The sequence below is a fragment of the Apostichopus japonicus genome, chromosome 8 (genome assembly GCF_037975245.1).
Source record: "Apostichopus japonicus isolate 1M-3 chromosome 8, ASM3797524v1, whole genome shotgun sequence".
Lineage (NCBI taxonomy): Eukaryota > Metazoa > Echinodermata > Holothuroidea > Aspidochirotida > Stichopodidae > Apostichopus > Apostichopus japonicus.
The window spans coordinates 33,899,570-33,927,409 of NC_092568.1; the positions used below are offsets into that span (position 1 = coordinate 33,899,570).

At 36.8% G+C, this 27,840-nt stretch overlaps 2 protein-coding genes across 5 annotated transcripts; both read right to left on the reverse strand.

Moving 5' to 3' along the window:
* Positions 1-1,510: 1,510 nt before the first annotated feature.
* LOC139971700 (protein YIF1B-A-like) lies at positions 1,511-17,679 on the reverse strand. Of its 2 annotated transcripts, none has more exons than XM_071978407.1 (7): positions 17,503-17,679; positions 12,257-12,492; positions 11,154-11,258; positions 8,987-9,123; positions 7,332-7,487; positions 6,761-6,854; positions 1,511-5,619 (listed from the first exon to the last, which is right to left on the reverse strand). In XM_071978407.1, the coding sequence occupies exons 1-7, from the start codon at positions 17,534-17,536 to the stop codon at positions 5,476-5,478; spliced, it is 906 nt and encodes a 301-aa protein (XP_071834508.1). In that variant the 5' UTR covers positions 17,537-17,679; the 3' UTR covers positions 1,511-5,475. The 2 variants fall into 2 exon arrangements, with proteins under 2 accessions (XP_071834508.1, XP_071834509.1); XM_071978408.1 differs by having other exon boundaries at positions 17,509-17,672.
* Positions 17,680-20,619: 2,940 nt separating this feature from the next.
* Positions 20,620-27,688, reverse strand: LOC139971682 (uncharacterized). Of its 3 annotated transcripts, none has more exons than XM_071978369.1 (2): positions 27,542-27,688; positions 20,620-23,775 (listed from the first exon to the last, which is right to left on the reverse strand). In XM_071978369.1, the coding sequence occupies exon 2, from the start codon at positions 23,747-23,749 to the stop codon at positions 21,941-21,943; it is 1,809 nt and encodes a 602-aa protein (XP_071834470.1). In that variant the 5' UTR covers positions 23,750-23,775; positions 27,542-27,688; the 3' UTR covers positions 20,620-21,940. The 3 variants fall into 3 exon arrangements, with proteins under 3 accessions (XP_071834470.1, XP_071834469.1, XP_071834472.1); XM_071978368.1 differs by having other exon boundaries at positions 27,508-27,685; XM_071978371.1 differs by lacking the exon at positions 27,542-27,688 and adding an exon at positions 26,381-26,904.
* Positions 27,689-27,840: the final 152 nt, after the last annotated feature.

Sequence of the window (27,840 nt, forward strand, 5' to 3'; positions counted from 1 at the left end):
CATACTCATTAAAGTAACTGAGATAAAAGTTAACACATCTAAACACTTTCATACATTTTCTAAACATTCATTATTAATTGACTAAATGCAGAGCAATGTTACCAGTAAAATTTCAACGTCATTCAAAATATGTAGGCAAGAAATTTTCTAGAGAAGCCTGATGTTCAGTTGTCTCTTCGCGATCGACCGACTGACGGGGTTCAGCTCTACACATGTGTATCACAAAACGTATCGGAACCACTGTGTTGTAATATGCACTGTGAGTACTGTACGAGTACGCTGCCTACAAAGAAAATTAAAGGGAGTGAAGATTCGCGCAAAAAGAAACAACTGATGCCTGTTATCTGACCTAGTTTCAATACCCACAACACAGTGTACATAGCAGCGATAGACATCCCAGGCCCAGGTAAAAGATACCAAGGTATCACGTTTCATTACTGTCTGCATTTTGTAGCGACAAGCAAAAACTTCACTTGCAAGCAACTGAAAGTTACCTTTTTTCAGAGGGAGGCACACGGTTTGGGGCGAGTCTTCAATGCCTTTACAACTAGGCATACTAATTATTAACAGGTGAATGTATATATGGGAGAATAGAATCGACTTGTGACCATCATTAGCTTTTATTAAAGGGTGTGAAGACTCGCGCAAAAAGAAACGTCTAAAGCCGGTAATCTGACCTAGTTTCGAATGTGGTGTAACAGAAATGTTTAGACACCACCATCGATCCCAAAAAAAAAGCACACACACAGCTTGCTACTATCGGTAATTAGACACTAGTCTACAGTCAGTACATACAGCTGCGGTCAATACCCACAGCACAGTGTACAAACTATATAGCGATGGACATCTCAGGTCCAGCTAAAGATAACAAGGTATCACGTTTCATTACTGTACTGTCTGCATTTTGTAGCGACACAAACAAAATGTCATTTGAAAGCAATGGAAAGTTAACTTTTTCAGATGGCCGCACCCGGTTTGGGGCGAGTCTTCAGTGGGATCTTTGAGATGAACAACTCACTCCAACAGGTTCAGAAAGTTCTCGTTCCATTTGGGTGTCATCCAAAGTTTAAAGTTACCTCTGGGGTTCTCATTTTGTAATTCTCTGATGTCAGAGTGCCAGTAGGATCAAAATCCTTTGACCTTTTTGTTTTCAAATTTTCAAGCTTAAATGTTCAGTGTAGACACTGAATCCAACTTCCACCCTGAATCTATTTCTCTTGTGCATGGCTGAATATCACTTGTGTATGAACAAATTTTCATTGATCTACAGTACTAGAACTTCTTCAGCTCACAAGGGAAGGATAGGGGGGGGGGAGGAGGAGGGAGGGGAAGGGAATAGTACAGTTTTGTTTCCTAGACCTACTGTTTAAAAGGGCAAGTTTATAAAGATATTTCCCCTTCTTCAAATTTAAAGTCTCCTCCCAAATATCTCTAAACATGATATTTTGTTAATTACTGGTGTGTATGTACATCCAACAGAAAAATGAGTGAAATGTAACACACATGAAAGTGTATATCAATATTGCTTTTATTTATAACATGAGTTTAACAATCGAATAATCGAAAGAACAGAAACATTGTTCTTCTCAAGAAACACATTTTACATTGTTCTTCTCAAGAAACACGTTTTACAAAGCTGTTACTTTAATTCCATATTCTTTACATTACCTGTCCACATTTACAGTCTCTCCTTCCAATAAACACCTTTAATCATGCACACTATAAAGCACTATGATATGTTCCAATATGAATTATCCAGAGAAATGTGACCCCATGCAACAGTTACCATTGATAACATATTTAGTGCCTTATCCCAAGCAAACAATTTCAACTAAATTCACCATCAAAAAAAAAAAAGGAAAAAAAAAGGTGAATGCTGATATAACTGCAATAAGAACACGCCATGTTAAGCTTGCAAAACTTACAACTTGTCAACTTCCTTAAAACTTGTCAACTTCCTTAAAACTCTGTGTATTTACGTGTTTCGTTTCTGATGCTGTATTGTTGCATAAGCCGGCAAAAATTACTATACAAAACAACTTTTAAATAAACTTTGAAGCTTGGATAGTTATTTGCAAGTTGAAGTGCAACATTTATTATATATATATGTGCAATGATGGCAGTACAACTTCTGCTTGTATCATGTGGATTTATTGTGTGCTGCTGCACCCATAAACACCAACTGGAATTTAACAAACATACAGTGAAAATGTAAATAATCTCACCAATAGCAATCGATCCTTCGAAAGTAAACCTTAAAGATCGGTGCTCACTATATCAGAAATGTTTTGTGGAGACTAAACATTAAATAGAACTTGAAATTGAAAACTTCTAAACATTCCCTCCGAATGTCATTTCCAATTTCTCCAAATGAAAATGTTCTGTGAAGACTTAACATAAACACAACTCAAAGTTGCAAAAGTTCTAAACATTCCCTCCCCAAATCATTTCCAATTTCTCCAAGTCTGCACCCCCCCCCCCCCCCTCAATCCATGGCCTCCCAACCATCTTCCCATCTCGGTCAAGGAGGTATAATGTTTACAATAAGGAAAAGATTTCCATCAGCCTCAGATTAATTAAGTGTACATATTCTACAGCTTATAAAGGTGTCACAATAGAAATGTGGTTTTCTTGTATTAGTCATTATTCAGTTTAAATAAATTCTTTCTTTTGAGAAAAATATAATCCATTTTCCTATTATAACATTTCATGCAATTTTCTCAATCAGAACAAAATTTAAACTCGCCTGCATTTTGATACAGTCCACGAAACAGCTATTACAAATCAAACTTCATAAAAATCTGCTTTTACTGGTCTTTGTGACCATGATCCAACCCATGTTACCTTGCTAGCGTAGATTAATTTTATAATTGGAGAAGACTTTAAAGGGATGTCTTAAAGTGCAAGATGAATAAATTATCAACAATTAAACCACCTTCTCAGGTGGTTGAAGTACAACCTGCTTACTTTGATTTCAGTAATAGCTTCAACAACAACTTTGATATGTTCCTGTTTGAACTGTAAATTTAAAAGAAAACTGCAGATTGCAAATACCCTCGACAATATATAGCCGACTTAAGCGCAAACGTTTTTTAAATATCAACCTTGATTCAATATGCTATTATTTTTTCTAAATAAAATTTAGCTGACATTGAATGTCTCAGTAAACAACACCAAAAAACAAACAAACAAACAAAAAAAAAGGGAAAAAGAAGAGAAAAGAAAGGAAGGGAGAAGTACAAAGGGAGAGTAAGGAAAAGAAACAGGTCCTAGACTCAAATGTTCGGCGACATATTCAAACAACATGAATAACAGTCTAGTGACACCTTTTAGCTCACAACTTACACTTTGCAAAAACTTGCAAATGGAATATAGAAATAAGTTATCGGGGGAAAACTATGGTGGTAAGGGTAAGTTAACTTTCTATTACAGAAGATGAAAGGATCTATCTTATCTTTTCTTTATAGAGTTAGTCAAATAACTTCATTTCAATTGTCTTTCGTATTTGTCATACAGTCGAAACCTGCAAAGCATAGACATGTAAAACATGTTACATGCATTTGACTATTGAATTTTGTGTCAATCTGATCAACTCCTTCACCTTTATTCCATCAAAATCTCATCAAGAAATGATCACCTAGAAAGCTACCACACCAGAAGGGACAGAGAGTAAATAAGATAATGGATGAAAGCAAGCCTTAAAGGTCAACCACCGTAAAGAGCTTGAGCTTCCCAGATAAGAATTTTTATTGTCAACAAGACAAAGGAGCTAGATATATCTCCTGTCATAAATGTGTATTAGTATTACTTGCACAAGTTAAAATGAAAGTTGTTAAATACAGAAGAAAATGTCAGAAAATATACCCTGCAGGTAACATGCTACAACATGATTACATGTAATAGATATCTTAGATATGAATCCAACTCAAATAGCTTTATCCTTGTAGCCAACCTCCCCATCCATAATTTGAAAGAACTACACAGGACAACTACAGCAATAGAGGTAAATGTGTGTTCACTGAGATAGCCTCTCCTAACCAAAAAATACACCTCACAAAAGAAATAAGTAGTACTCCACAGTCTAGCAGTGTTTCTCAATGGAGGAGATAAAAAGCACTTGTTGAACAAACTGATTACCTAGTAATAGTATAGATAGTGCAGGTACAGCTATAGCAAATGGTATAACATTTTTTTTCATTCTAGCGGGATCTTCTTTAGAGGCCAAATATTCAGATAGTTTTAAATAACAATTACAGAAGTGGAGACACACATACAAAATAACTGGTAAAGGTAACTACATGAAATGACTCGAAATACAAGCTGTCAGACGAATGTCCAAAAAAAAGAAGAAATGAAATGATGCCATGACTGTAAATGGTAAACTGGCACAAGAAATAACATAATGTTGTTACTTGTAAATACCACACACTGTATAAATTGATCAACAAGAAGTAACATAATATTGATACTTGTCAATATCACACACTGTGTGGATTGATCAACAACGAAGTAACATACTTTTGTTACTTGTCAATACTGCACACACTGTGTGGCTTGATCGACTTTGCTCATCTGATTGACATTTTGAGAAACAGCACATGAACCTGCTCCCCAAGAAGACAAAGAAGTTAATCAATATCCAACTACTATGAAACAAAGGTAATGTTTTCACTTTGATGTTTCAATAGACAAAATGAATCCTTTTTCTGACATTTCTGGTACAAAACAAGGAGTCATTTATTCAAAAGAGTACTCAAGATGCTATAATATCTTTTTCTGTTTCATGGCAAGGTAGGGTTAACTCAAACTTTCAAGAAGAGACATAGGGATGGTTAATGTATCAGTTGGTAATAATAATTTTATTATACACACCTTTGCTGCAAATGATCCCTGCTGTCATTTTCTTTTAGTTTCCACACATTGGATGTAACTGTGTCTTATTTATTACTTCCTTCCTCCATAAACCTTGAAAATATTATGGTTAATATTATTAACAACTTGAGGGATTTAAGTTTGTTTACTACCATGTCTATATTTACTGCATGGTACCGATTAAAAGACTACTCTGCTAAGGCATGTGTGCCACCTTACCTCCTCATTCAATGTGCTATGCACTTTACTTAATCAAGTATCAATTTATGATGATAGGCATCTTTAATTAGGTGCACCCTAACACTCACCTTTAAGATCCTAAAAAGTACCTACTTCAATGTCAAGAAGGCTTATACTTTGACCATCAAATGCCCAACAATATAAGATGTTGTCATGAAATGGCCTTTCCCACTTGCTACTTGGTTGCATCAAAGTGTCAACTAGAAGCTTGTGGTGAGCTTCACTGAATAAAGCACACAGACGTGTTAGCATAAGTTAAATGACTGTAGAAATACTTCATATTAAGCTTGGCCATTGCTTAGAAGAGCGTCAGTTTTAGCTGAACGAAATCTGACATAGTCAGTCTAGAGTCAGCTTGCTGGATCAAGCCAAATGGAAGGTCAACCAGTAAATAAACAACGGCTGAATTGCTGAGATGAAGAGCAGTATATACATCCGCCTCTTGTTGCCTTGTCCGAACCCGTCCGTAGGAGATTCGGGTAAAATGAGCAGTTTCAAGTTTCGAACCTGAGAATCAGAGGAAGAGTCATTTCAATCTTCAAGGATTTAAGTTATGATAATCAACATAGCAATATCGAAAGTTGTAGAATAAAGCTGTGAAGGCACAAAAATTATTGTAACTTGTTATGATTCTCTGTAACACTCAAATGTCATTCATAATGTTTATTTCCAGAAAGTCTTGTACAGTCATGGTCACATAATCAACAGTTTCTCACTTTACTGAGACATCACCACAAAGATCTCACTGACTTACATAAAAGATGTTCTTACCAAGAAGAGCCATCTAAAAGAACTAAAGAAGCAATGCTGCAGATCTGATCTACTTCCAAGTTATTGCTTGAACCAGAGAGTTGTTATGCAACTCCCTGCTTGAACCACTATAGTCTTTGGCAGCACTGACAATTATTGATTAAGACATACATACAAAGCAAATTAGGATAGAAGATCGCAAGCTTTAAGTAACAATTCTCCAAACAGCTTAATGCAGAGATATTAGACTGACCGTGACCTGCCATAGATTTTCCTTTGATCCAATGATTTGGTTTATAAATGGTTACCTCAAACCCTCCTTATCATAAATGTAAAGGTTGGTTCCTAATCTCCTGAAAAGTGTAAGAGCTATGTATAAAACTATAGAAGTCTTCAAGAATGATATAGATTTATCCTTCATGGCTATGGACATATTGTTCCTACAAGGCTGTGTAACATAAATGTAGTAGTGGAACTCATACCAATGCACACCAAATATATTGGCCTACATAGCAAGTTAGCATGCATTTTGTAGGCTGTTTTAAAGGGGCCCTCAGTAGTATACCTTTAATGATCATGATAAATTTGGAAATAAATTAAATTATTGTCAAGTCCTACACACTGAGCTACTACTGCCCTTCCCCCTCTCCCCCTATCATTTGCCTACTTCACAAAGTCTTTGTAGTCAGGTCTTTGCTGGTTGCAATAGTCGGCAATAGTTGTCGTCGCTGTTAGGCTGGGAGTTCAGTCCTTGATCTCAGGAATGGAACTAGATATGCATATCAACCAACACCGTTGAATAAAAGAACTTACTAAATTTTACAAACATTGGTGGGATTAACAAACATAGCTTTACATGAATGGACACATGATAAACATGAAAACATGGTAAACTTACCAAGAAAAACACTATTGAAACACTGGTATACAAAACAGCAAGGTGGTAGCCACCAGATGAAAACAAAATACTGGCGAGTAAGCAGACTATCATCCTAAAGAGAAAAGGAGGTAAATTTCATTTAGACTTTTAGAAATCATGCTTAAACAAACACTTTACAAATCATCAACCTCCTCAAACCTTCCATGTGAAGCAAAAGCAAGAAGTTGAGGAATCGTTGCAATGGAATAATTCTATCCTGCAATAGATGAGTGTGCGAGGCATTCGTTAACATCTACATTCCATAGGACGATGACACTTGGGGTGCATTTGCCTTCTCTATCCAATTTTATATAAATCTCAAACTATGTAACCTGAATAATAAGCAAAGTCATGCAAAACTCTATTCCTATATGTCACTCAATTCCATTGCAAATAATGTAATCAAGGTTGAAAACTCTCTGGTTGGCATTTGACAGCAGAGTATAAACAAACTGATTTCATCTTATACCATACCAACCTCACCAACTGTTGACTTTTATTAGTAGAGGTATACATGATAAACTTAAAAAATTTCAATATATTATCTCACCCGACATATTTATAGCCACAGAAGGCAATTAAATCCAGTTTTCTAAGTGCTGTGTGAATATTTGTGATATAGGTTGTAAGGAGGATTGCTAGTACTTCAATGATGAGCCACACTAAGGCAGAACTGGCTTGCATTCCCAGCACCTCAGGTGTGAATCTGAAAAGATAAACACCAGAAACATGATCATCTCGCAGTAAAAACAATTGGCTTAAAACAATAACCCACAATCTAACTGAATCCTCTTCCTACATGTGGATGTTGTTGATGCACCTCTTGGAACTATGTATCAAATGCACAATACTGTCAAATTTGTTTGTTTTAAGAAGCCATCCACCCCACATTTCATAAACTTCTGAGAATGCATTGCTCACAATTTCTAAAGCATAGTGTGAGCTGTTTGTGGGATGGAGAGGATACGTTTACATGTTTGCATGTATGCATTTGTTGAAAAATATTGACCAAATTGGAAAGTGGAGTGCTGAAGATTCAAAGTGTACAGATAGCTAGCCTCTTTAAATTACCAAGTAATACAAATTACCTTCCATTTTTAAGGTACAATGGTTGTGTACATATGAATAGCTTTTTCATTAGTCTTATCAGTAAAATAACTAAACCAATTGCCCTTTCGATGTGGTTGCCTCCTATTCATGTAAATTGTCGTGTTGCTGCACCACCAAGCAATATCTGCATAAACAACTTTCAGCATTTCACTGCTTACAAGTTTTATTTAAATGATACTTAATGTAATAATTGTGATTTTAATAAAAATATTAATATTAATAATACTACTACCAATAAAAATAATTAGTCAAATAAAGCAGGGATCTGACCTGCATGCCTCGTTCAGTGCATGTCTACAGGTGGCATATTTAAAGTGACCAATATGGCTTTAAACCAATAAGAATTTTCCAAAAACTGACCAATTTTTAATGGGTATTGTGATCCTTTATCTCCTTAGGCTATATATTCTACAGGCTCAGTCAGGATGTGTTATTCCCATATGCTGTTCCTAAAGTAATTAAAGCAGCATTTTTCACTGACTCCACTATGCCATAACGACATACATAACTAGCTTATCTATTTAAATCTTACTTCCAATGGTGGCATAAAAGTAAAAAAATTTGCAACTTTCAACTTTGTTTTTCTCCAAGATATTTTCCATTGGGATCCCAATAAACCTCGCCCATAATATGAATATTTAAACACTATGAACATCATTGACCAAAACGTAACACAACACCATGTATGATTTGTGTACAGTCTATATGGCAGTTGTTCCAAGGAGTTCCATGGTTGTACCAACGCACAGTCTTGAATCTATTTTTAGCAACGGCTCATAACTAAACCTACATCTCTGATTGGTTGAATTCAAACTAGTGGGTTTGGGGGAACTGTATGCGATTCATTTTAAATGTGGAATTTGTCGTGGACACTATTCTCATTATCTGCAAATATCCTTAATTACTCGCCAATTAACGTTGTTGGCAGGGAAAAACTTGGCTAATATCTTAGTTTGCTGTTTTATGATTGATATATGTAAAAAACTAAATGGACATGTCAAAAAAGTAGAAAACGGCGACCAAACGCAATATGCTGCTTTAAAGAAGACATGTCTATTTCAGTTCTTGGTTTGATCAGACTGAGGCTTCGTATACCTGTCTTGTTTTCCCAAGCAAACACCAGCCAGGAGTACGTAAGTAACAAAGGCCATGACTGGTATATACAGGTCGGGGGCATTGACCTCAAATCTGGGAGCAACTGGTTCATCTTGGTTGTACTTGATGGACCATTCCTGAAGAAAGAAATATATTACACGTTAAATAAAATTCAACATGAAATCAAATTTAACACAAAGATCAACAAACAGTCCACCTTAATTTTATACAGAGAGCACTTGAAAGGACGGTCTCTTCCCTGGACCATGGAGGTTTTATCTCCATGCCTGGACGTATTATATTCCTTGCAGCCGATGTTGAGTATACCTCATTCAAGGTTAACTTTATTTGTCCAAATATTTTAACATGTTATAATTTGATAGATGTTTCAATTATTTAAGTCCTGTAAGTTCTTTAAACTAACCAAACATTTCTCAGGCCTAGCCTGAGCAATGAGGAATAAATAAGTCAGTATATCAGAAAATGAAAATGTTTAGTGGTTACGGTGCCTAACATATTCATAGTGTGGTAAGCGATACATGTTAATATGCATATACAGTAACTTGTGCACACCAAACTGGAGAGGAGATTATGGATTGACTAATTCAGTAAGATATAAAGGAAGGTACCATGAATCAGTTATCATGTTCACAAGGTTTCAGTCTATTTAATGGCATAGTATAACCAGAAAGCCAGTTGGGCTTGTGATTATTTGCCATACAATTTGCTCAAAATTCAAAATAACTACCTGACTTATGTAGAGCAAGTGAGTTAAATTTGTCCAAGAATTAAGTGAGAACCAGAAAAGATCAGAGATTTCCACCTCTTATTTGTAGCACCCCCCATGTGGCATGAACCATTTCATTCACTGGTAAGGATTTTACAGTATAGAATTTTAATCCAAAACGTTTCAATATCCAGAAATAACAGTTTTTTTATGTGAAATATAGACAAAGCAAAAGTTGTGTAGTACTGTACAAATCACAAAGAAATGGCCAATTTTGAGCTAATCTGAATTAACCGGTTGATGCATTGACGCAATTTTTGCCCATTTGAAAAAACCTGTTGGCTCCATGAAGCTCAAGAGGGTGAAAACTGATAACCACAGTTTCAGTGCAGGTCTAAAGCAACACTCTAAAAGCAGATTTCATTTCCTGGATGATGGTATGTTTTATACAAGTCCTATATGTAGCGACTAATATTCACAAAACTAAACTGAACTTGACCATACTATGTTTGCAAAAAGAAAATCATACCAATGTTGGAGAATTCACAGAATAATTGTAGCTTTAATTTGGAGTTGTTGTGTTTTAGGGGTTTTTAGACTTTCACTTCTGTGGACCTTATGTGACCTTTGACCTCTACCAATTTCAATAGGGTTAAAATTTTCCACCTTCATGGTCCCGAAAGATTGGGTCCAAACAAACTGAATGAAAAGTATATTTGCCTCTCAAAATTATGTGGGCCCAAATGGTCCCCAAAATGATTGGGCCCCACAATTTTGGGCCCAGAGAATGTGTCCCAAAGTCCAATTGATGGGCCCAAAAACAAGTAGGCCTATATGTACCAGCTACTGTATTCACCAACAACTGTATTCTAAGTTTGGATACAATCCAATTTATGGTTGTGGAGTTACTGCAATTATAAACTTTTGGGCTCTCCCAAATAATCATAACCAAAAAACTGCTCTTTGCAATGAGACTTTTTATACTGTATGTCTGGCCAATCCCATAGACCATCATTTTGGGACTTCCTAAAATATTTGCCTTTGCCTTTTAGCTATTCTTTGGAAATCTTGAAAAATGGTAATTACAGGCTTATAGGAATTAACTAATATTGTATGGTAACTAAGCAAGACTCTTTTCAACATGATGGGCTGCACCAGTTTATAGTATGACCAATGATAACACATACAGTGCTGGCCTGAATTTATGAAATGAAGATGGCTTAGGATCAAGTTTACAGTCGGTTCATTCATGTCACAATCAGTATATATCTCTTGAAGATGATCAATTTACCAATTTTTTGTTTATACTTCTATTTGAAACTCCTCATTACTATGCTCCTACTTAGTCCCACTCTCCCTCCTAATCTCCCTTCCCTCTACCTTCATAAATATTTGATAAACATCCCTAATTCAAAGCAATTAATAGAAATATATACTTACCGTATGGCCAAATGGAAACAACAAAATAGCTAGCTTCTTGCCAACGTATGCTGTGTCGACAGCAAAGTAGTACTTTAACTTGCTCACAGAGAGGAACCTCTCCACCTGATTTAAAGAGACAGAGTCTTAGTTATAAAACATGAGATGAAACATTTGTTTCCAGGGATGGCTGTCCATTTTCAGGGAAACTTTAAACATAGAAGTACAGAAATGTTCTTTGAGTTACAATAGTGATGCATATGTCACTGATGCATCGAGTGTTCAAATGGCAACTCAAAGTGTATGAGATTATGGGATCAGAGATCTACATGGAAACAGCTTTCACTGACTGACGCAAGCATTAGTGAATTCATCCAATTGGAAATTTTGTCTACTCAATTACGACAAAAGCCTTCGATACTAAGCAAGAAAACCTCCAATAGTAGCTCTAAAGCATACCAAGTAATGTAATAATTGCAGTGAAAACACCTAAGGAGTACAAGGAAGAATTTTGTCTAGCAGTTTTGAAGGCACTGAAATTAGTCTCATATTTGTCTTATAAATATGGTTCCTGTGTTAAGACAAATTGCAATATACTGTACAGCTTTGGACTTGCATAGATCTATCAACAATACATGACCAATTTCTCTAGCATTTTGCGATTGGATACTGGGATAAATTATTCCCTGCATAAGACTGCATTATATTTCTTTAGACTGTCATGAAATACAAAGCACACACAACAAAAGTATTCCCATCGATTTGAAATAGACACAAGTTAAATTTATAATACATAATGTCCAAAAACTTAAATAATAACACAAAGGTGATGTTACAAGAAAAACTATGAGATTGATCACTGCATTGATACCAATGTAACAATATTGTGGTGATTCATATTACTTTTCTAATTAAACCATATTTACACATGTACAGCAGCACATTTCTATTGAATCCATTATCACAGAATGAAAGCTGGTACTGAAGACCATCTGTAAATTCATTAATACCATCTGTTAATTAATTCGCTGCACTACAATGGGACTTTGCTATGTGGGTTCTACAAATTAGATATTTAAAAATAAACACACCATGTACTATATTGGATTGCTCTTTTTTTGTACCTGTTTTTCCATGACATCCTTTCCATGGTCTGCCAGCTGTGCTCCATACTGCATTGCCACGTTAGCCATTGGGTCGTTCATGAATTGTCCCCCTGGATAACCCTGATTTGGCGGTGGTGGTCCACCGTACATATTCCCGCCAACGGCCATGCCACCTGCATTACTTGTATCATCAAATAAGGGGGCTGGACCAGGCTGGGGTCTACCTTTTGGCTTTCTTTGATGGCCCTTATTAGCTGTTACAATGCACAAATGAAAAGAAAATAGATAGGAAAGAAAGAAAAAAAAATGAAACAAGAACAATATACTTATTTAAAGGAACATTGAGGCTGCTTATGCAATTTCTATAACTTGAGAATCAGTATTTTAATTTATCTCTGACTGTGCTAAATTTTTAGTTTAAACCTAAAACTTTGTTTAATATTTAAAGAATGAGTTGGCTGTTTCAAAAAAGAGAACATTTCTGCTGCTTTAATAGGGTGGCCAGCATTTGAAACTTACAAGCAAGCAAATATCTTACATTTCTCAGGAAATGAGGGGAATAAGAGCTGGTGTTTAAGACTATTTATTAAACAGAATTGAAGATTCTGTTTTTTGGGGGGTGGGGGTGGGGTGGGGGTGGGGGAGGGGGAAACACCTGCATGTGTAAAACATGTTTTGTAAACATTAAGTAAAATAATAGTTTGTTTCCCAGTTTTCATCAAAGTTAAATGACTAGGAAATGTCTTATTCATAGACTTAAATAGTAAAATTTTAACGACAAAGCTGTTATTTGAAAGTGAAATTCCCTCCTGGAGACAGTTTAAACCCGTTTGATATTAAAGAGAATGAACAAAATATGGAAAAAGGAACATCTAATTTTCAACTGTTAACATATGGTTAAAACAGTGAATAAATGCAGAATAGCACTGGAATGTGCCTAGCATACAAAGGCTCAAGAATATATACTGCATACATGTACAGGTATAGTATATAGCATGTTTAGAGGAAATCAATAAAACCTGTCACCACAAGAAATACTTTTCAGGATACACACAGTCAAAAATTAATAGTCAAAAAAAAAGAAATGGGAAAAAGTAAAACATTTGCAAATTTCATTCAAAATTACAGAAAATATCAGTGAAAGGGTTTACTGTGCATGGGTGAATTTCATTAATACAGAGTACATGTATAACACAGAGAGTATAATTAAATAATTTTGATGCTACGACATGCTGGTGTATATTGTCCACACTCTCCCAAATTCACGATCCTAACAAACTTTTCTTACACAAGTCTACAGACTGTTTGGCAGTACAAACTGTAGGCTACACAGAGAGGCTCTACACATTGATAGTAACAGTCTGTACAGTGAAGTGCTTACTGTACAAGGCCACACTGGATACAGAATTTACTGTGTGTATGTTAGACCCACAGTACATTAATTTCTCTTCCTTATATTTTCCAGTTTGTCTGCACCGAATACAGGGTTAAATTTTGCACAATGCATATGCAGCAATATTTGCCAGAACATACAAGATCAGTTGTGAACAAGTTCAAATCAAGAAAACAAAATTCTACCTACAAATTGTTCAAAGATAAACATTCTCAAAGATACCCTGGTAGGATCTATTGCAAAGAAAGTTGAACATACTTTTGTCAGTTTTGTGACTACGGCAAATACATTTAGTTACAGTACGTCATCAAGTCACATCATATAATCTTGTGCTTTTTTTCATTTTTTTTTCCATAAACCATACAGTATACATATATACTTTAGGTATCATACATATAGTATACATACTGTATGGTTTACCGTATGCCATTTAAACTGCACTAGTGTGTATTTACTTGCATAAAAGAGGGAAACTAAACTGAGACCTGTTCTACATGCAACAAATGTATGTATGTATATGTGATCTTCCCGCAAGCAGGAACTCGCGAATTATGAAGCAAACTGTTCATATTTCCATAAACGTCACCAAAGGAATAATCCATAAATTGGTTTATTGTGTTATTTCTATTGGTGATGATTCCCCAAAGTTACTCTACAATATGTCTAACAACATTAATTTCCCAGTTCCACACTTAATACAAGTACTGTACACGATAGGCACATAGGTCCAATCTGTATTTAATCCTGTCCATGCCTTTCCTGTCCAGGCCTACTATTTGGGTGGGACTGGGACAATTCTACTGTACATGGTTACAAGTGAGAGAGGTGCAGTTGTGTACAGAGAGGGAAGGCAAGAACCAAGTAAAATACACACAGTGCATGTTGTGAATATATGGCATGCATTTAATTACTCATTACTATACTGGTGCAGTAAATAGTGGTATTGAATTATGGAGTTGCAAACTATGTTTAAACAGTCTTTGATGCTATATGACAATATCACATGATGTAATTTTGTAAATATGTTAGATATGACACCACATGTACTGTACTGTAACATACTGTGAAGCCTATATGCCACAGGCACATAACAGTCCATCTGTGATGTGAAAGGAAATGATGACTATTACCATTTCAATTTTAAATCAGATATAATTTCTTGATATCTAAAGAAGGAAAATTTTGTAATCAGGATATACAATCTTAAATAGCAAAGAAGCCAGTAGCTACAGTACATCGATGTAATGAAGGCATGTACCCATTTTTCCATTTTCTTTTCTAAGTGAGTAAAGTGCATGAAATGAGTATCATTATTTCTGCATACCACCAAAGTAAGCACTGAAGTGATGTCCAACAACACCATATACTGTGCATATGTATGGTATTATTAATGTAGCTGTGCATTTGAAACATAGTTGCATTACTTGCATGGTTGCTGATGTACTCTTGAACCATACTTCAATCTAAAATGGTGTCAGCTGCTCTTAAAACTTGCAATCTAGGACTCAATAAAGCATTCTCTTTATCAATTTTCTTTTTATGGTAGTTTTCTACATGAGTATGACGGTCTGTAATGTACAGATGTATAGGGTAGGGGACAAGACACAATAAAGATGACATGGATTAATACTCAACACATTAAAATTTGGTGCAAAAGAGTAACACAATAACTACATAAATTACGTAATTGTTTGGCAAGGGCTCTCTTACAAAAGGGGCTGAACAGTGAACTTCACTTGACATGTATGATGATAATTTGTCATCACTACCGTCAGTTCTAACAAGCCATGTAATCTGCACAGATATCTGAACAAGTCCATTTGTCAATTACATGGATTATGTGGGGAGACAGTCACACACACAGCTGGCAATTTCTGACCATTTAATTTAAATAAAATATTCCTACACTTGAACAGAGGGTAGACTAATTAACTTGACAAACAATACTTAAAATCTATCATGCTATGGTGTACAGTACAGTTCAGGTCAGTCTTAGAGGAAGTGATACTGTAACAGCACGAGATTGCTGTAAACTACATACTGTACGTGTCCAGCAATATTCTACTCATTCTGCTATTAAAAAGCTATGGAAACTATGGGTAATATGAAAATATTGTTCCAGCAAGTTTGACAAAGTGTTAATGTAGCTCAGTTTGACAGGAGTGTTAGCTCAGTGGTTAACGCCTGTGCCTTTCAATCATAAGGTCCCGAGTTTGAGTCACTCCAAGATTAATGTATGTCGTCCAGTTACAGAGTTGTTGACAATTTATAATCATGGACGTTAATATGATCTAAGAGACTGACTTCAGTCAGCTTGTGGTTTTAATAAGCCAATAATGGCTTCTTCGCGAGTTCCTGCTAGCAGGAGGATCTAACATACATTACAGTATACATACATACAGTTGCATTAGGTCTGGGAAGCTAACTTCCTAATTTCCTATTTTCTCTAACTATGATTACTGTGTTTTAAAACCTAAATGCAAGATACAGCTACTATATAGTAGAACGCATATATGTGTAGTCCGGTACAGAATTTTAAATAGAACAAACGTGGAATAATTTAGTAGACCTGTACGGGTACAGGTATGTAACTAAATTTTTATTGTCATAATTAAACCTAAAATGTAGCTACAATGCCAAGGAATACTTTATCCAGTACAGTATAGCACTGCAACATGTTATACAATATGGCAAATTGCTATAAAGATGTACAGTATAGCAGTTTTGTATGTACAATATAAAGCAAGCATAGTAATACCTGTACCAATGCTCTTCTAGATACCTGTATGACATGTTTCACTACAGACTGAAAGATTCAATGAGTGGTCCCAATTTCATTTGGGTCGCAACTTCGTCCATCTCGTATGTTCCCACAACAAGGAACAAGAACAATTGAATCATATTCAAAACATGCATAAGCACGCACAAAGAACATCACCACAAATCAAGCAAAAATTGAAAATGTTGTAGACAAACTTTGCTGTGAGAAAATGTGTACTGTAAACAGAGCAATTTCCTTCATACTTAATTGTTAAGATTGTTCATAAGATTTAATGTTCTCTCAGTTTACAAATTCCTCTGAACTAATTTTAAAGCTGTGATCATAGCGTCTTTCATTAATTGGCAGGTAGTTCATCTCAAAAAATCAATCATTCACAATGTGAAAGCATTGCACATGAGCAACAATTGACCGTACAATGCTATCAAAGTTAATATTTTGCTGACATTGAATTATTAATGTAAATAAATTACAGTAGGACCTCCATGCTACTGTTTTACAACAGTAAGTTTTAATATTTATTTATGTGGAAATTGATCTATGTCAGGTGTAGTACAGTACTTGAAGTGAAGTATATATCATTTCGATAACAAGGAGTTTTAAAGCAGTTCCTGTAGGCAGCTTTTAGGAATTTGTTCACCAGTTAGCAATTGAATTCCTACAAATGTGCCACTGGAGTGTTACTTTTTTCTTGCTTGATTGTACAAATGCCCTATGCCCTCCTTACTGTTTGATAATATGAACTGTGAAATGTAAAATTTCTTCAAGTAAATAGCCATTATGACTGTGGTCCAATGACTGGTAATAGGAATATATTTAGTTACCATGGTAAACTGTCACTTAAACTTAAACTTTAAAGTGATAATGATACTGACAAGTGACAGCGCAGACAGTTCACCGCTACAGTTCTCATGACACGGTTCTGTACATTGTACGTACAACAACATAGCAAAGTTTTCTGAACTGAATTAGCCTAACGTTACATTGAAAACGGCATCCATGGGATCCACTGTACTGCAAAACTGCACATCCAACGAAGAAGCCACCATGCAAGTACTGCGTACGAGAAAAATTGAGAAAAAATTTACATACACTTACGATGCCTGACGTGCTGGGGCACATCCATTGTCAACCTGTTGGTAGGAAATTGAAAAATAGAGAAGAAGACAAGAACTATTAGTTTGGACTAAAAAGTATCCAGTCAGGTGTTTTGATATGCCACGCAGATGTCAAATTGCTGCCTAGGGTCGGAGGTTATCCTTAGAATGACATTAGCAGTCGTTTCATATTTTATTGCGAAACGCTTGTACTGTGGCCACCGCCTATAAGTGACGAACGAAAATCAGAGCGATTGCATGGGACTTGATGAAAATGATCAGATTCTCCCGAAAATGAAATGAAAAATCTTGTGGTCATAACTAAAACTCATTTGTCAGTAATGTTGTGTGTTGGAGAGAGGGGTGGGAGAGGTGGAGGTAAGCAGGGGCGTAGCGAAGGGGTTTTTGTTGGGGGGGTGTGGAGAATTTGATTTGCCGACGGATCTGGAAGTGGTGACTGAAATGGGGGAGGGGTCTAAGGGGAGGGGTGTCCCCCTTTTTTTAGTTTTGAAAAGTCCTTAGATGCAATCTGGTGCATATTTTAAGTCCAATTTGATTTGCCGACGGATCTGGAAGTGATGACTGAAATGGGGGAGGGGCAGGAGCTGCGGAACGGTAAAATTATTGGGGGGGGGGGCTAATATGTGGAGACTATCTAAGCGGAGCGCCACCATCGGTTGGCGCGGAGCGTACAAGAAAATGTTGGGTTTTTCAAACCCTCCAGATGGCCGGAAACGGCACTTCCCGAATGTTTTATGCTGTGAATACCCAGCCCTAAAACATGGGTCTCAAGCCTGCAATTTCTCAGATTGCACGTAAAAATCTGTAAAAACATTGTAATCTGTATATTCGATGGTGTTTTAAGAGAGTAGCTATTACTCGACGTGTACTCGCAAAGACGTTTTTGAGTGTAGTAAATTACTACTTGCAATTAAATGCAATAATTACAATTAAGGGTGTCGGAAGCTATTATTGATTGGTACGGCGGTTCAGAGTGTGGCCAAACTATCATAATTATCGGGGGACGTTTGGTAGGTCAAACTACGCTACGCGCCACCATGCGTAATGGAGAAAATTTTGAAAATATGCCTCCCAGATTGCAGGAAATGGCACTTCCCGAGCTTGAAAACAAGACCCCTGCCATGCCAGAGTAGTCACATTTAGCCTACTTGCCATCATCATTATTGAAAATTATTGAAACATATACCTCCGAGATTTTTTTTTTCCATTTTTTAGTCCTACTTTCTTTTTTTTTGCGTCGTGAATATTGGTCCGGCGTGTACCGGCTCCGACGCCCCTGAATTAAATAAATGTCATAAGAAAAAACAGAAAGTATTTCTTAATGTCAACAAATGGGTAATTCCAAAACCATGTGCAGTTGCAAACAAATTTCTATGACCTAGCACTGTCATCATGTCACGAATGCATGTACCCTATACAGTACAGGTGAAATGCTAATATTGTGTTTTTGTTCGTTTAATAATTGATTGCGTTTAAACATAAAGCCATGTTCCACGCCTTGCGTGTACTCGTAGTGTAAACGCAAATGTTGATGAGTGTAGCGTTTTGCTTATTACCCTCTTATTTAAAACTCTAATATTCGATGAGGCATGATACAGACAATCAATTATCATATTTAATTATACACCTATATAGTATACGTGTGCATCGGACAGATCGACAAGTATGCATTAAAAAATGGGCAGATGCACGTTTCGGAGCCTTGGTAAATATTGGGGGGGGGGGGGTTATCATGCATTTTCCCCCTCAACTTTTTCATTGGGGGGCTGAGCCCCCCCGGTTCCGCCGCCACTGGGGAGGGGTCTAAGGGGAGGGGGCCGCCCCCTCCCCTTTCGAAATTTTTTAGTTTTGAAACGTCCTTAGATGAAATCTGGTGCATATTTTAAGTCAAATTTGGTTTGCCGACGGATCTGGAAGTGGTGACTGAAATGGGGGAGGGGTTCTAAGGGGAGGGGAAAAAAGGGAAAATATTTTTAGTTTTGAAACGTCCTTAGATGCAATCTGGTGCATATTTTAAAGTCAAATTTGATTTGCCGACGGATCTGGAAGTGGTGACTGAAATGGGGAGGGGTCTAAGGGGAGGGGGAAAAGGGGAAATTTTTTGGTTTTGAAACGTCCTTAGATGCGATCTGGTGCATATTTTAAGTCAAATTTGGCACGGAAGAAGCTCCCGTTCTCCTTTTCTCTATTCAGCTTTCCTTCTTTTTTCCCCTTCCGCGCTCTTCCCCTTTTCTCCTTTTGCCGACAGACCCAAAATTTGCCGACAGCGACCAAATTATTGGGGGGGTGTGACACCCCCCCACACCCCCCCGCTCGCTACGCCCCTGGAGGTAAGGTAGGACATGACAGGTGGCTGCCACATAGCTTTCGTGATCGGTGAAATAAGAAAAGAAGATTGATCATATGAGGTCCTCACGATTGTGCTGTTTATTTACCGCATATATCCGGCAGGGCCCATCATGACGTACACCGGTAATAACAACTCAAATCCAATTAAGCAACTTGCCGATGAATAAGGATGATTGTTGCCGCCCTCTGCAGATCCCTTTAATAGTCTGACTTGGGCGAGATCTCTGGATTTTGATTCGACATCATTGAAAATGTACAAGAAATAATCGAAGCAGTGACGGAAGCTCAAATGGGATACAGGAATCAACCTTTCACAGAAGGAGATGCAAATGTGATTCACTTTATAGAGAAATCTGCTCGTTTTCTGAGCATGTCTCTGAGAAATCTGGAGATTTGAATGAAAAATCTGGAGATTTTTGTGTTATTAAACTCCATATAAATGGCGTACAGTAGTTCTCACAAAATTAAAGCTACGGCCAATCACAGGATGGCTGACACGTGGGCCGGGACCTATAACACCTTCGGTGATCCATTTGCTTCTGAATTTGGTCCTGCACCGCCACTACTACTTCTGTCTTAAGATAATCCTCTCATTTGAACAAAGTTATGACTGAGATTTAGATTTTTTTATGAGTGAAAAATCACCCTTCACCCCCCCCCCCCCCCCAACACCCTTCTTTTCACTTGCAGTCCAACCTGGTAGAAATCAGAGATATTACAGAAATGTCAAACTTGTGAATAATTTTAATTTTGATCAATTTATTAGGAAGTCAAATTCTGTTGGAGAGATAAAGAAATATATATTAAAAAAAGGCGTATTTGAATGCAAATATTAGCAATGATCTTATTTGTAACGCTTATTCTTCACCTTACAGGGAAACATTCAATTACAAGGCTCTGAAATTGTCCCCTTTTTGTTTGGCTGCCTAAAGTAAGAAAGGATAAAAACTTGTTTTTCCATGCTTAAAATGAGTGTTAAAAGTCCCTCTCTAAACAGACATCCCTTTTTAATCCTTCACGAGTCATCATAACTGCAGCTGGATGTATCAAACAATATAAGAAGTGAGGCTATTGATGCAAGATATATGAAATAAAATCTCAAATGAGATTCAGATTTGGTCCATCCATTCAATCACCAAGTACAAATTTATAATGTGAACCATCTCATACTGTACTGTATGCATTGATGTTTCTTGTTTTCACATTTTTAGAGATAAGAAAGGACAAGGAAAATACTTCTATGTGCACACTACAAAATGCTATAAAAAAAAACATATTACAGAAATTTATTTATCTAAAGTCTCTTTTTTGAATGAAGTACATCAGACTTTTATTCACAACAGTTCAACAGTTAATTGCATGAAGGTGACTAGCATGGTACCTCCCTCAGAGAATCATGTAAAAATATAAACAAACCTCAAATATAACCATATTTAAAATGTTGATTTTATTTCTAATAATTGATTAGAACAATATCTTCAAACCCAGACAAAATGTACACATTCATATACAGTAGTAGCTACTACATGAAGAGAATGTATCCTTATAGGTCAACAGTATTGCTACCAAATATGCTAGAAATGCTAGAAAGTCAACTAATGGTCACTCATGTTCAAACTTTGACAAGCATTTTACTGCCAAAAGCAGAGCATAATTTGCCCCTCTCTTTGACTTATTACTTCTTAATGTGAAACCCTCCTCTATGCCTGGAAATACTTTGGAGAAACAGACAATTCTAGCAGAGTACTTTTGCAAAGTTTATTTACAGCATTTTTTGGATGCTTAAATCTGTGGTAAAAATATATACATGAATTTTCATACAGTACGTTCAGACTCCTGGGTAAACTATAGTGGTCTCCCATTGATGCATTCACCTAGAGCATCCCATCATGGACAATAACATGTATTAATGCAAAGTCATATCCCTTCCTACTTTATTATTAATATATGAGTTTATCAAATGTTAAAATTTGATTAAATTTCAGTGAGATAGCAGATAAAGTACAGTATAATCCAGAGCTTTCACATTGAGTATATTGACATTTCACCTAAAAAAAAATATTTCAATTGGGGCTTGACATGAAGGACAGCATAACACTGACTGTATCAGCTTGGTTGTGGTATCTGGTAACATCCTGATTCCCAGAAATGTGACTCTCCAATTGTGTGAGGCTGTGGGTTTGTTGGTGGGCTGCATACTCGTTATATGTAGTAAACTCAATACCACAAATGTTACAGGCAGCGATGCCAGAGGTGTTTGGTTGTTCCTCCAGGACAACAGCCTCTGCGGTGTGATGGTAGTGCTTTTCTAACTCTGGGGTGAGATGTGGATTACATTCTTCTTCTATAGTGACAGGGTATAGGCGCACCTGTTGCATATGGTGCACTATGGGAGCAGCCTCTTTCTGATGGACCTTCTGATGGCGTTCCAAGCGAGCTTTTGTGGCATACTCCTTGTTGCAGAGGGTGCATTTGAATGGCTTCTTACCAGTGTGTTGTCTCTCATGTAACATGCGACTATAGGACAGACGAAACCACCTTTCGCAGTGGGAACACTTGAAGGGTCTCTCGTCTCTGTGAACCATCTGGTGCTTCCTCAAGTGACTCTGATATGCAAATGCTGCTCCACATGTTTCACACACGTATTGCTTTATCTTCAAATGAACAGCTTTGTCATGAATGGTCAATGTAACTTTTGAACTGAAATCTTTATCACACTTAGGACAAGGGAACCTGATACCCTCATTGGCATGAGAGGCCTGATGCTTCAAAAGGCTGGATTTTAGAGTAAACTTTATCCCACAGTCCGTGCACTCGTATGGTTGGCTACCAGAATGTGTCATTTCATGCCCTAGCAACGTTCGTTTAGCTTTGAAGGATTTACCGCACTCTTTGCATTGGTACTTCTTTTCTCCAGTATGAGACAAAATATGGCAGTCTAGATGAGGCTGTCTCTTAAAAGTTTTACCGCAATATGTGCAAGCAAAGTTCCTCTCCTCACAATGGTGCTTCATATGTAACTTGAGCTCACAGAGACGAACATAACTCCTCTCACAAATCTTGCATTTAAATGTCTTTGGGTGAGAGTTCTTCACATGTTCACGATAGGTGGTATGCTCCGCGAACCTCTTCATGCAATATCTACACAAGTACTTTTTGGTTTGCAAAATATTCTTCTCAATCTGTGCTGCAATGTCTTGTCGATTCTGTGCAGCATCTGTTAGGGAGTCTCCTTGCTCTCCTGTAGTGGCTTGAACAATCATGTCATCTTCCGAATGTTGCGATAGTCTGTGATCTTTCAGCATTGATTCTCTTTCGAATCCTTCGCTACAAGTGCTACAAAAATGCCACTTTTGCTTAGTGTGGAGTTTCAGGTGTTCCTTAAGAGACTGTTCATTCTTGCAACTCAAATTACAATGGTGACATTGAGTTGCAGGGGTATGATGGCCTTGTTTATGATTCAGCATTTCCAATATGGTTCTGCATACGTGATCACATTCCTTGCAAGTAAAGATTTTGCGAGTTGTCTGCCTAGCAGATTTTCTAGTAGATTTAGAAACAACACTATCTTCACCTTTCTCTGACTCGCTTCCATTACTTCCCTGGACTCCACGGTCAGAAGATTTTAGATGACATTTATGGGTTGGGTCGGGAGTTTCTTTCAGAAGGAAGCTCTTCACACAAATTTCACACTGAGATATCAAATCCTTCCAATGCTGGTCAACCTGGTGAGCATATCTCTCTTTCTCAGATGGAAAGACTTCATCACAGTACTTACAAACAAACATCTTTGATACGGTAATCACACCAGCCAACTTTAGCGAGTCACCGGCAACCTGCCCACGGGTACGATTCTTCTTGGTTGCTGCCATTATATAGAAGGAGTTTTGTGTGTAATCTGTAGAGTTGGAACAAATAAAAACCATGCAATAAAATGGCATTTACTAAACACTTTTAAAGTGGTTCAAAATTGCATTCAGATAAAATGATAATCTGGTGGCTGTAGTGACTCATTGAACACAATTCTTATAAATGTTCTGCAAGATTGTGTCAACACCACATCCTCATAACAGTTGGTATCACAAAGATATATCTTTTAATTTGGTGAGATTTGGTGAAAGACTGGTAACAGCCGGGTGATTGATGTCATCATGTCAACTGAGCCAAAAACACAGGGTTTTCTTTAACTTATAGGCCTATTTGGCTCATTTATGCACGGAGGAAAGTTGTACTTTAAACAATGAAATTCTACACATACAAGACAATTAAATGCTAAGCCAACATTCCAACAAATCTGATTTAATGGAAATTCAACAAGAAAAAATATATGAGATAAAATAGCTCTTGATGAGCATTTGACATGACTTCACAGACAACCTATGTACAGTACTTCTAATGTGATCCACTTTCTGGAGTAAATAATGGGTTAAGCCATTCAAAATAGGTTTCATTTAATCAACCATACTGTATCTTGACTAAGAGGAAAGATATTAAAAGATGATTTTTCAACTACTAACACTGTTCAATATTTTTCTCTTTGACATGAGGATAACATATTTTATGGTCTGCCACCAGAATTTCCATTTAAATGGAATTTATTACAAAATGTATCATGTTAGCATGACTTCATGGGATCCAAAGATTTCCATTCTGGGAGATGGGTGGCAGGAATATATTCCCTGAGTATTACATCTGATTGCAAGTTTTACCCATAAGCAATTATAAGCTCACCAGTCACCAATGCATTAATTAAGAAATGGCATGGGCTGAAAATTGGCTCCAGCCAGAAAAAATGGTCAAATGACTCTTCCCATCTTGACCCCGCAATCAATTAAAACATGTTTTTAAGTTTACACCAGTTAAGCATACATATTATATCTACTTACACCAAATTTCAGCTTTGGCACTCACCTCCTTCATGGTATGGTGGCAATTTGAATATTTACTAGAAGGTTTTCATTTAAAAAAAATCTGTATCATAATTTATTATCAAACGGTGCATTTCAAGTTCGAAGCTTGTGTAATTTATTTTTTCCTGCTAGAAAAAGTATATTCTACACTAAAATTCATCAGGAAAAGTATGTTTTACTGTTGCTTTTAGAAATGGGTTGATGATGCATCAATTGGTTGATTTGAGGCGGAATGACCCACAATACTGACGGTATTTCAAGGTACTATGATGATGCTATGAAAATACTGTACATGATAGGTGTATTGAGAGCTTTACAAATTATGACTAAATACCGATGGTATTCCAATGTATGATAACAATTATGACTTTGCTATGATACTGATAGCGTATTGAGAGCTGTACAAATGACTAAATACTGATGATATCCCAAGGTACTGTATGACTATGGTATTGGAAACGTGTACAGTAGGGTGTACTGACACTGTGCTCAAACGTGTGAATACCAGAATAGTATATCTACTGTACTGTAGGTATTATGAGGTACTGTACTGGGAAACAAGTGAGGAGTACAAGTTGAAAGACTAGTATAACAGTCTGAACTTATATGTGTTCCGATATTTTGAACTGTAACTTTCAAAAGTAATTTTAATAAGCTGGAATGGACAAACACAAATTACCTACAACTGAATGATAATAATTAGTGGCAGGGGGAACCCATACACCGATAGATGCGTAATTCGGAAAATATAGAAACTTAAGTTGGAGTAAGCTGGAAAAGCTAAAAAGGCTTATAAGGACTTATTTTGTGTTTAATCAAGGATTCAAACATGTCTGTGCTAAATCTTTAAATGGAAATATTATTAATTTAATTAATACAACACACGTGGGACATAATTCATGGTCTTTTCCCTTCTTTACATTTATTTAAGTACTATCAGAGATGTAAAGGCAAGTACAGTAGCGTGAAGAGGGGGGGAGGGACGGGTGACAGGGGGAAGTATGCATGTTTTTTGCTATGGTTTTCTTTTATCTTTTAGTTTCTTGTTTTAATTTGCAAGATATTTTCCCTGTTCTGCTCTCCTGCATAGTTTAACAATTTGTTAACAATTTTCAATGTTACTATTGTATCCTTCCATGCAAAATGTTATGAAGAATCCAGGCCATTGATTCCTTGACACTGGTTTGCAAAGCAGCCATTCATGTTACAAACCTGCCATTGTTCTAAAAGGCATAGTTTTGCCCTCCCCAAAGTTACACAGAAATGGATGTGTGATGAACTTTATATTCCTTCATGCCCCCTTATGTATATTAGACGTCACAGTAAGTCTCCAACTTCCATTGTTGTCATCTGCTCAGTAGCTTCTTCAACACATTAGAAACAGCAAAGTTCTACTACGTTAGCAAGAGTGAACAGCGGTGTTTCTCTACTGTCCTAGACTTTTGACGTGCGTCACATTATTTGGTACAAATATGGTATAAAATCTAACATTAATACCACCAAATTACCAGCAGTTTTATAGCATAGCCCAATGCCCATACCCTATGGCGGAACTTAGCTACTCCATAGTAACCAGTTTATATGGGGTTATACCTCACTGAGTTGTCAAACTGGAGCACTTGTGTACACAGTCGTATGTCGTATAGGCAGTGGCCACGCTTGTTGTAATGTATGCCTCACCCTAGGAGGTAACAACTACAGAGCTTACGCTACGCCATTTTGTTGAGGGTAGTACAACGTCCGTTGAGGAGTGCAGTCTATAGTAACAAAGAATTAGGAACTTAGGTTAGTTTATGTCCATTTACTATCCTTTCAATTGGAGTTACCAACGTGATTGTCTGTACCTTTTCGATTCATTGGGCTGCCCTTGATTGAATATCAGAATTTAAAAAAAATACCTAGCCTAGACTGTCGTGTGCATAGCGCATGTTAAAACTTTTAGTGAGCATTTGGCAAATGAACTGTGAATGTGATTGGTTAATATGAACTTGGGTCATTATTAGAGGTGTTATGTTGTATTCTTCTTGAATATCTCCTCTCTTCCATCCCACAGAGAACCCCTCTGAGAGGGCAGTGTGATAAAAAAATAAAAATAAAACAATTGGCAACTGGTTTCCAGCAATGAAACTCTGTGTTATGTGCTTGTGTACATCATGTTAATATCTACATCCTGCAATGCCGTATTTTATCATTATGTGTAAGAACACTGTTTTTTCTGTCCATCAGTAATGTGAAGAAGGCAATACCATCGGTATGACTACTAGTCTATGAAGTATGATCACAATACCAACTACATTAGAATAAATCAGTTACCACCCAGCCATAGGCCTGGGCCTAATACTTAATAGTTGGTCAAAGAAACATATTTTCAGATCTGACAACGTATCCTGAAATATTGCGTCCAATATAAAACACAACTTGCTTATAATAGTTCAAATCCTAATTCAAGCTACAAGTTCAAACAAAATTAGGTGTCTGAAAAGTGTAAGTAGAAATAACTTACACAAGATAGTGTGTACTCAGTTTATTCTATGTACATATGAAAACTTTGCTCAAGTTTAACTTGAGAGGAATTACCCAAAACGCAAACTGCATCATTCCGCTATTGAAACGACGTGTTAGGCTAGTGTAAGTAGAGCCCTAGTCTGCTTACTGTTATTTTACACGTACTAGAGAAGTCTCTCTCAATATTACCGCGAACACATATATGTGCCACTTACTCAGAAAATGGTAAACAAACGCCTTTAAGCATACCGATTGACAATATTCGTTATGTATCTCTATCCTGATCTGAAAATGGGTATTGTAACTGCGCCCTAGCTTTGTCTTGGAGCTCGAAACGACTACGCCCGACCACGGAATTTAGAAGTAACAAAACACAGGCAAGTAATATTTGGCTGACCAATATGTGGGGGTGTTTAAAGGCTATTTAGTTAGCTATGTTGCTTTCTTGTGTGTATTTTTGTGTTGCAGCCAACAGTGGCCGCGAAATAGGAAGGTGTCATCAAGTGAACGGGCATAGGGAAAGGTTATAGTGGCGAAAAAAATACGCT

Bases quoted from the DNA above. Each gene is read 5' to 3' on its own strand.
- LOC139971700 (XM_071978407.1), bottom strand. From the start codon at position 17,536: ATGGATGTGCCCCAGCACGTCAGGCATCGTAAGT. The intron at 11,259-12,256 runs GTACAAAAAAAG...TCTTTAAATCAG, and splicing joins AGGATGTCATGGAAAAACAG to GTGGAGAGGTTCCTCTCTGT. The intron at 6,855-7,331 runs GTGAGATAATAT...TTTTCTCTTTAG, and splicing joins TGTGGCTATAAATATGTCGG to GATGATAGTCTGCTTACTCG.
- LOC139971682 (XM_071978369.1), bottom strand. From the start codon at position 23,749: ATGGCAGCAACCAAGAAGAATCGTACCCGTGGGCAGGTTGCCGGTGAC.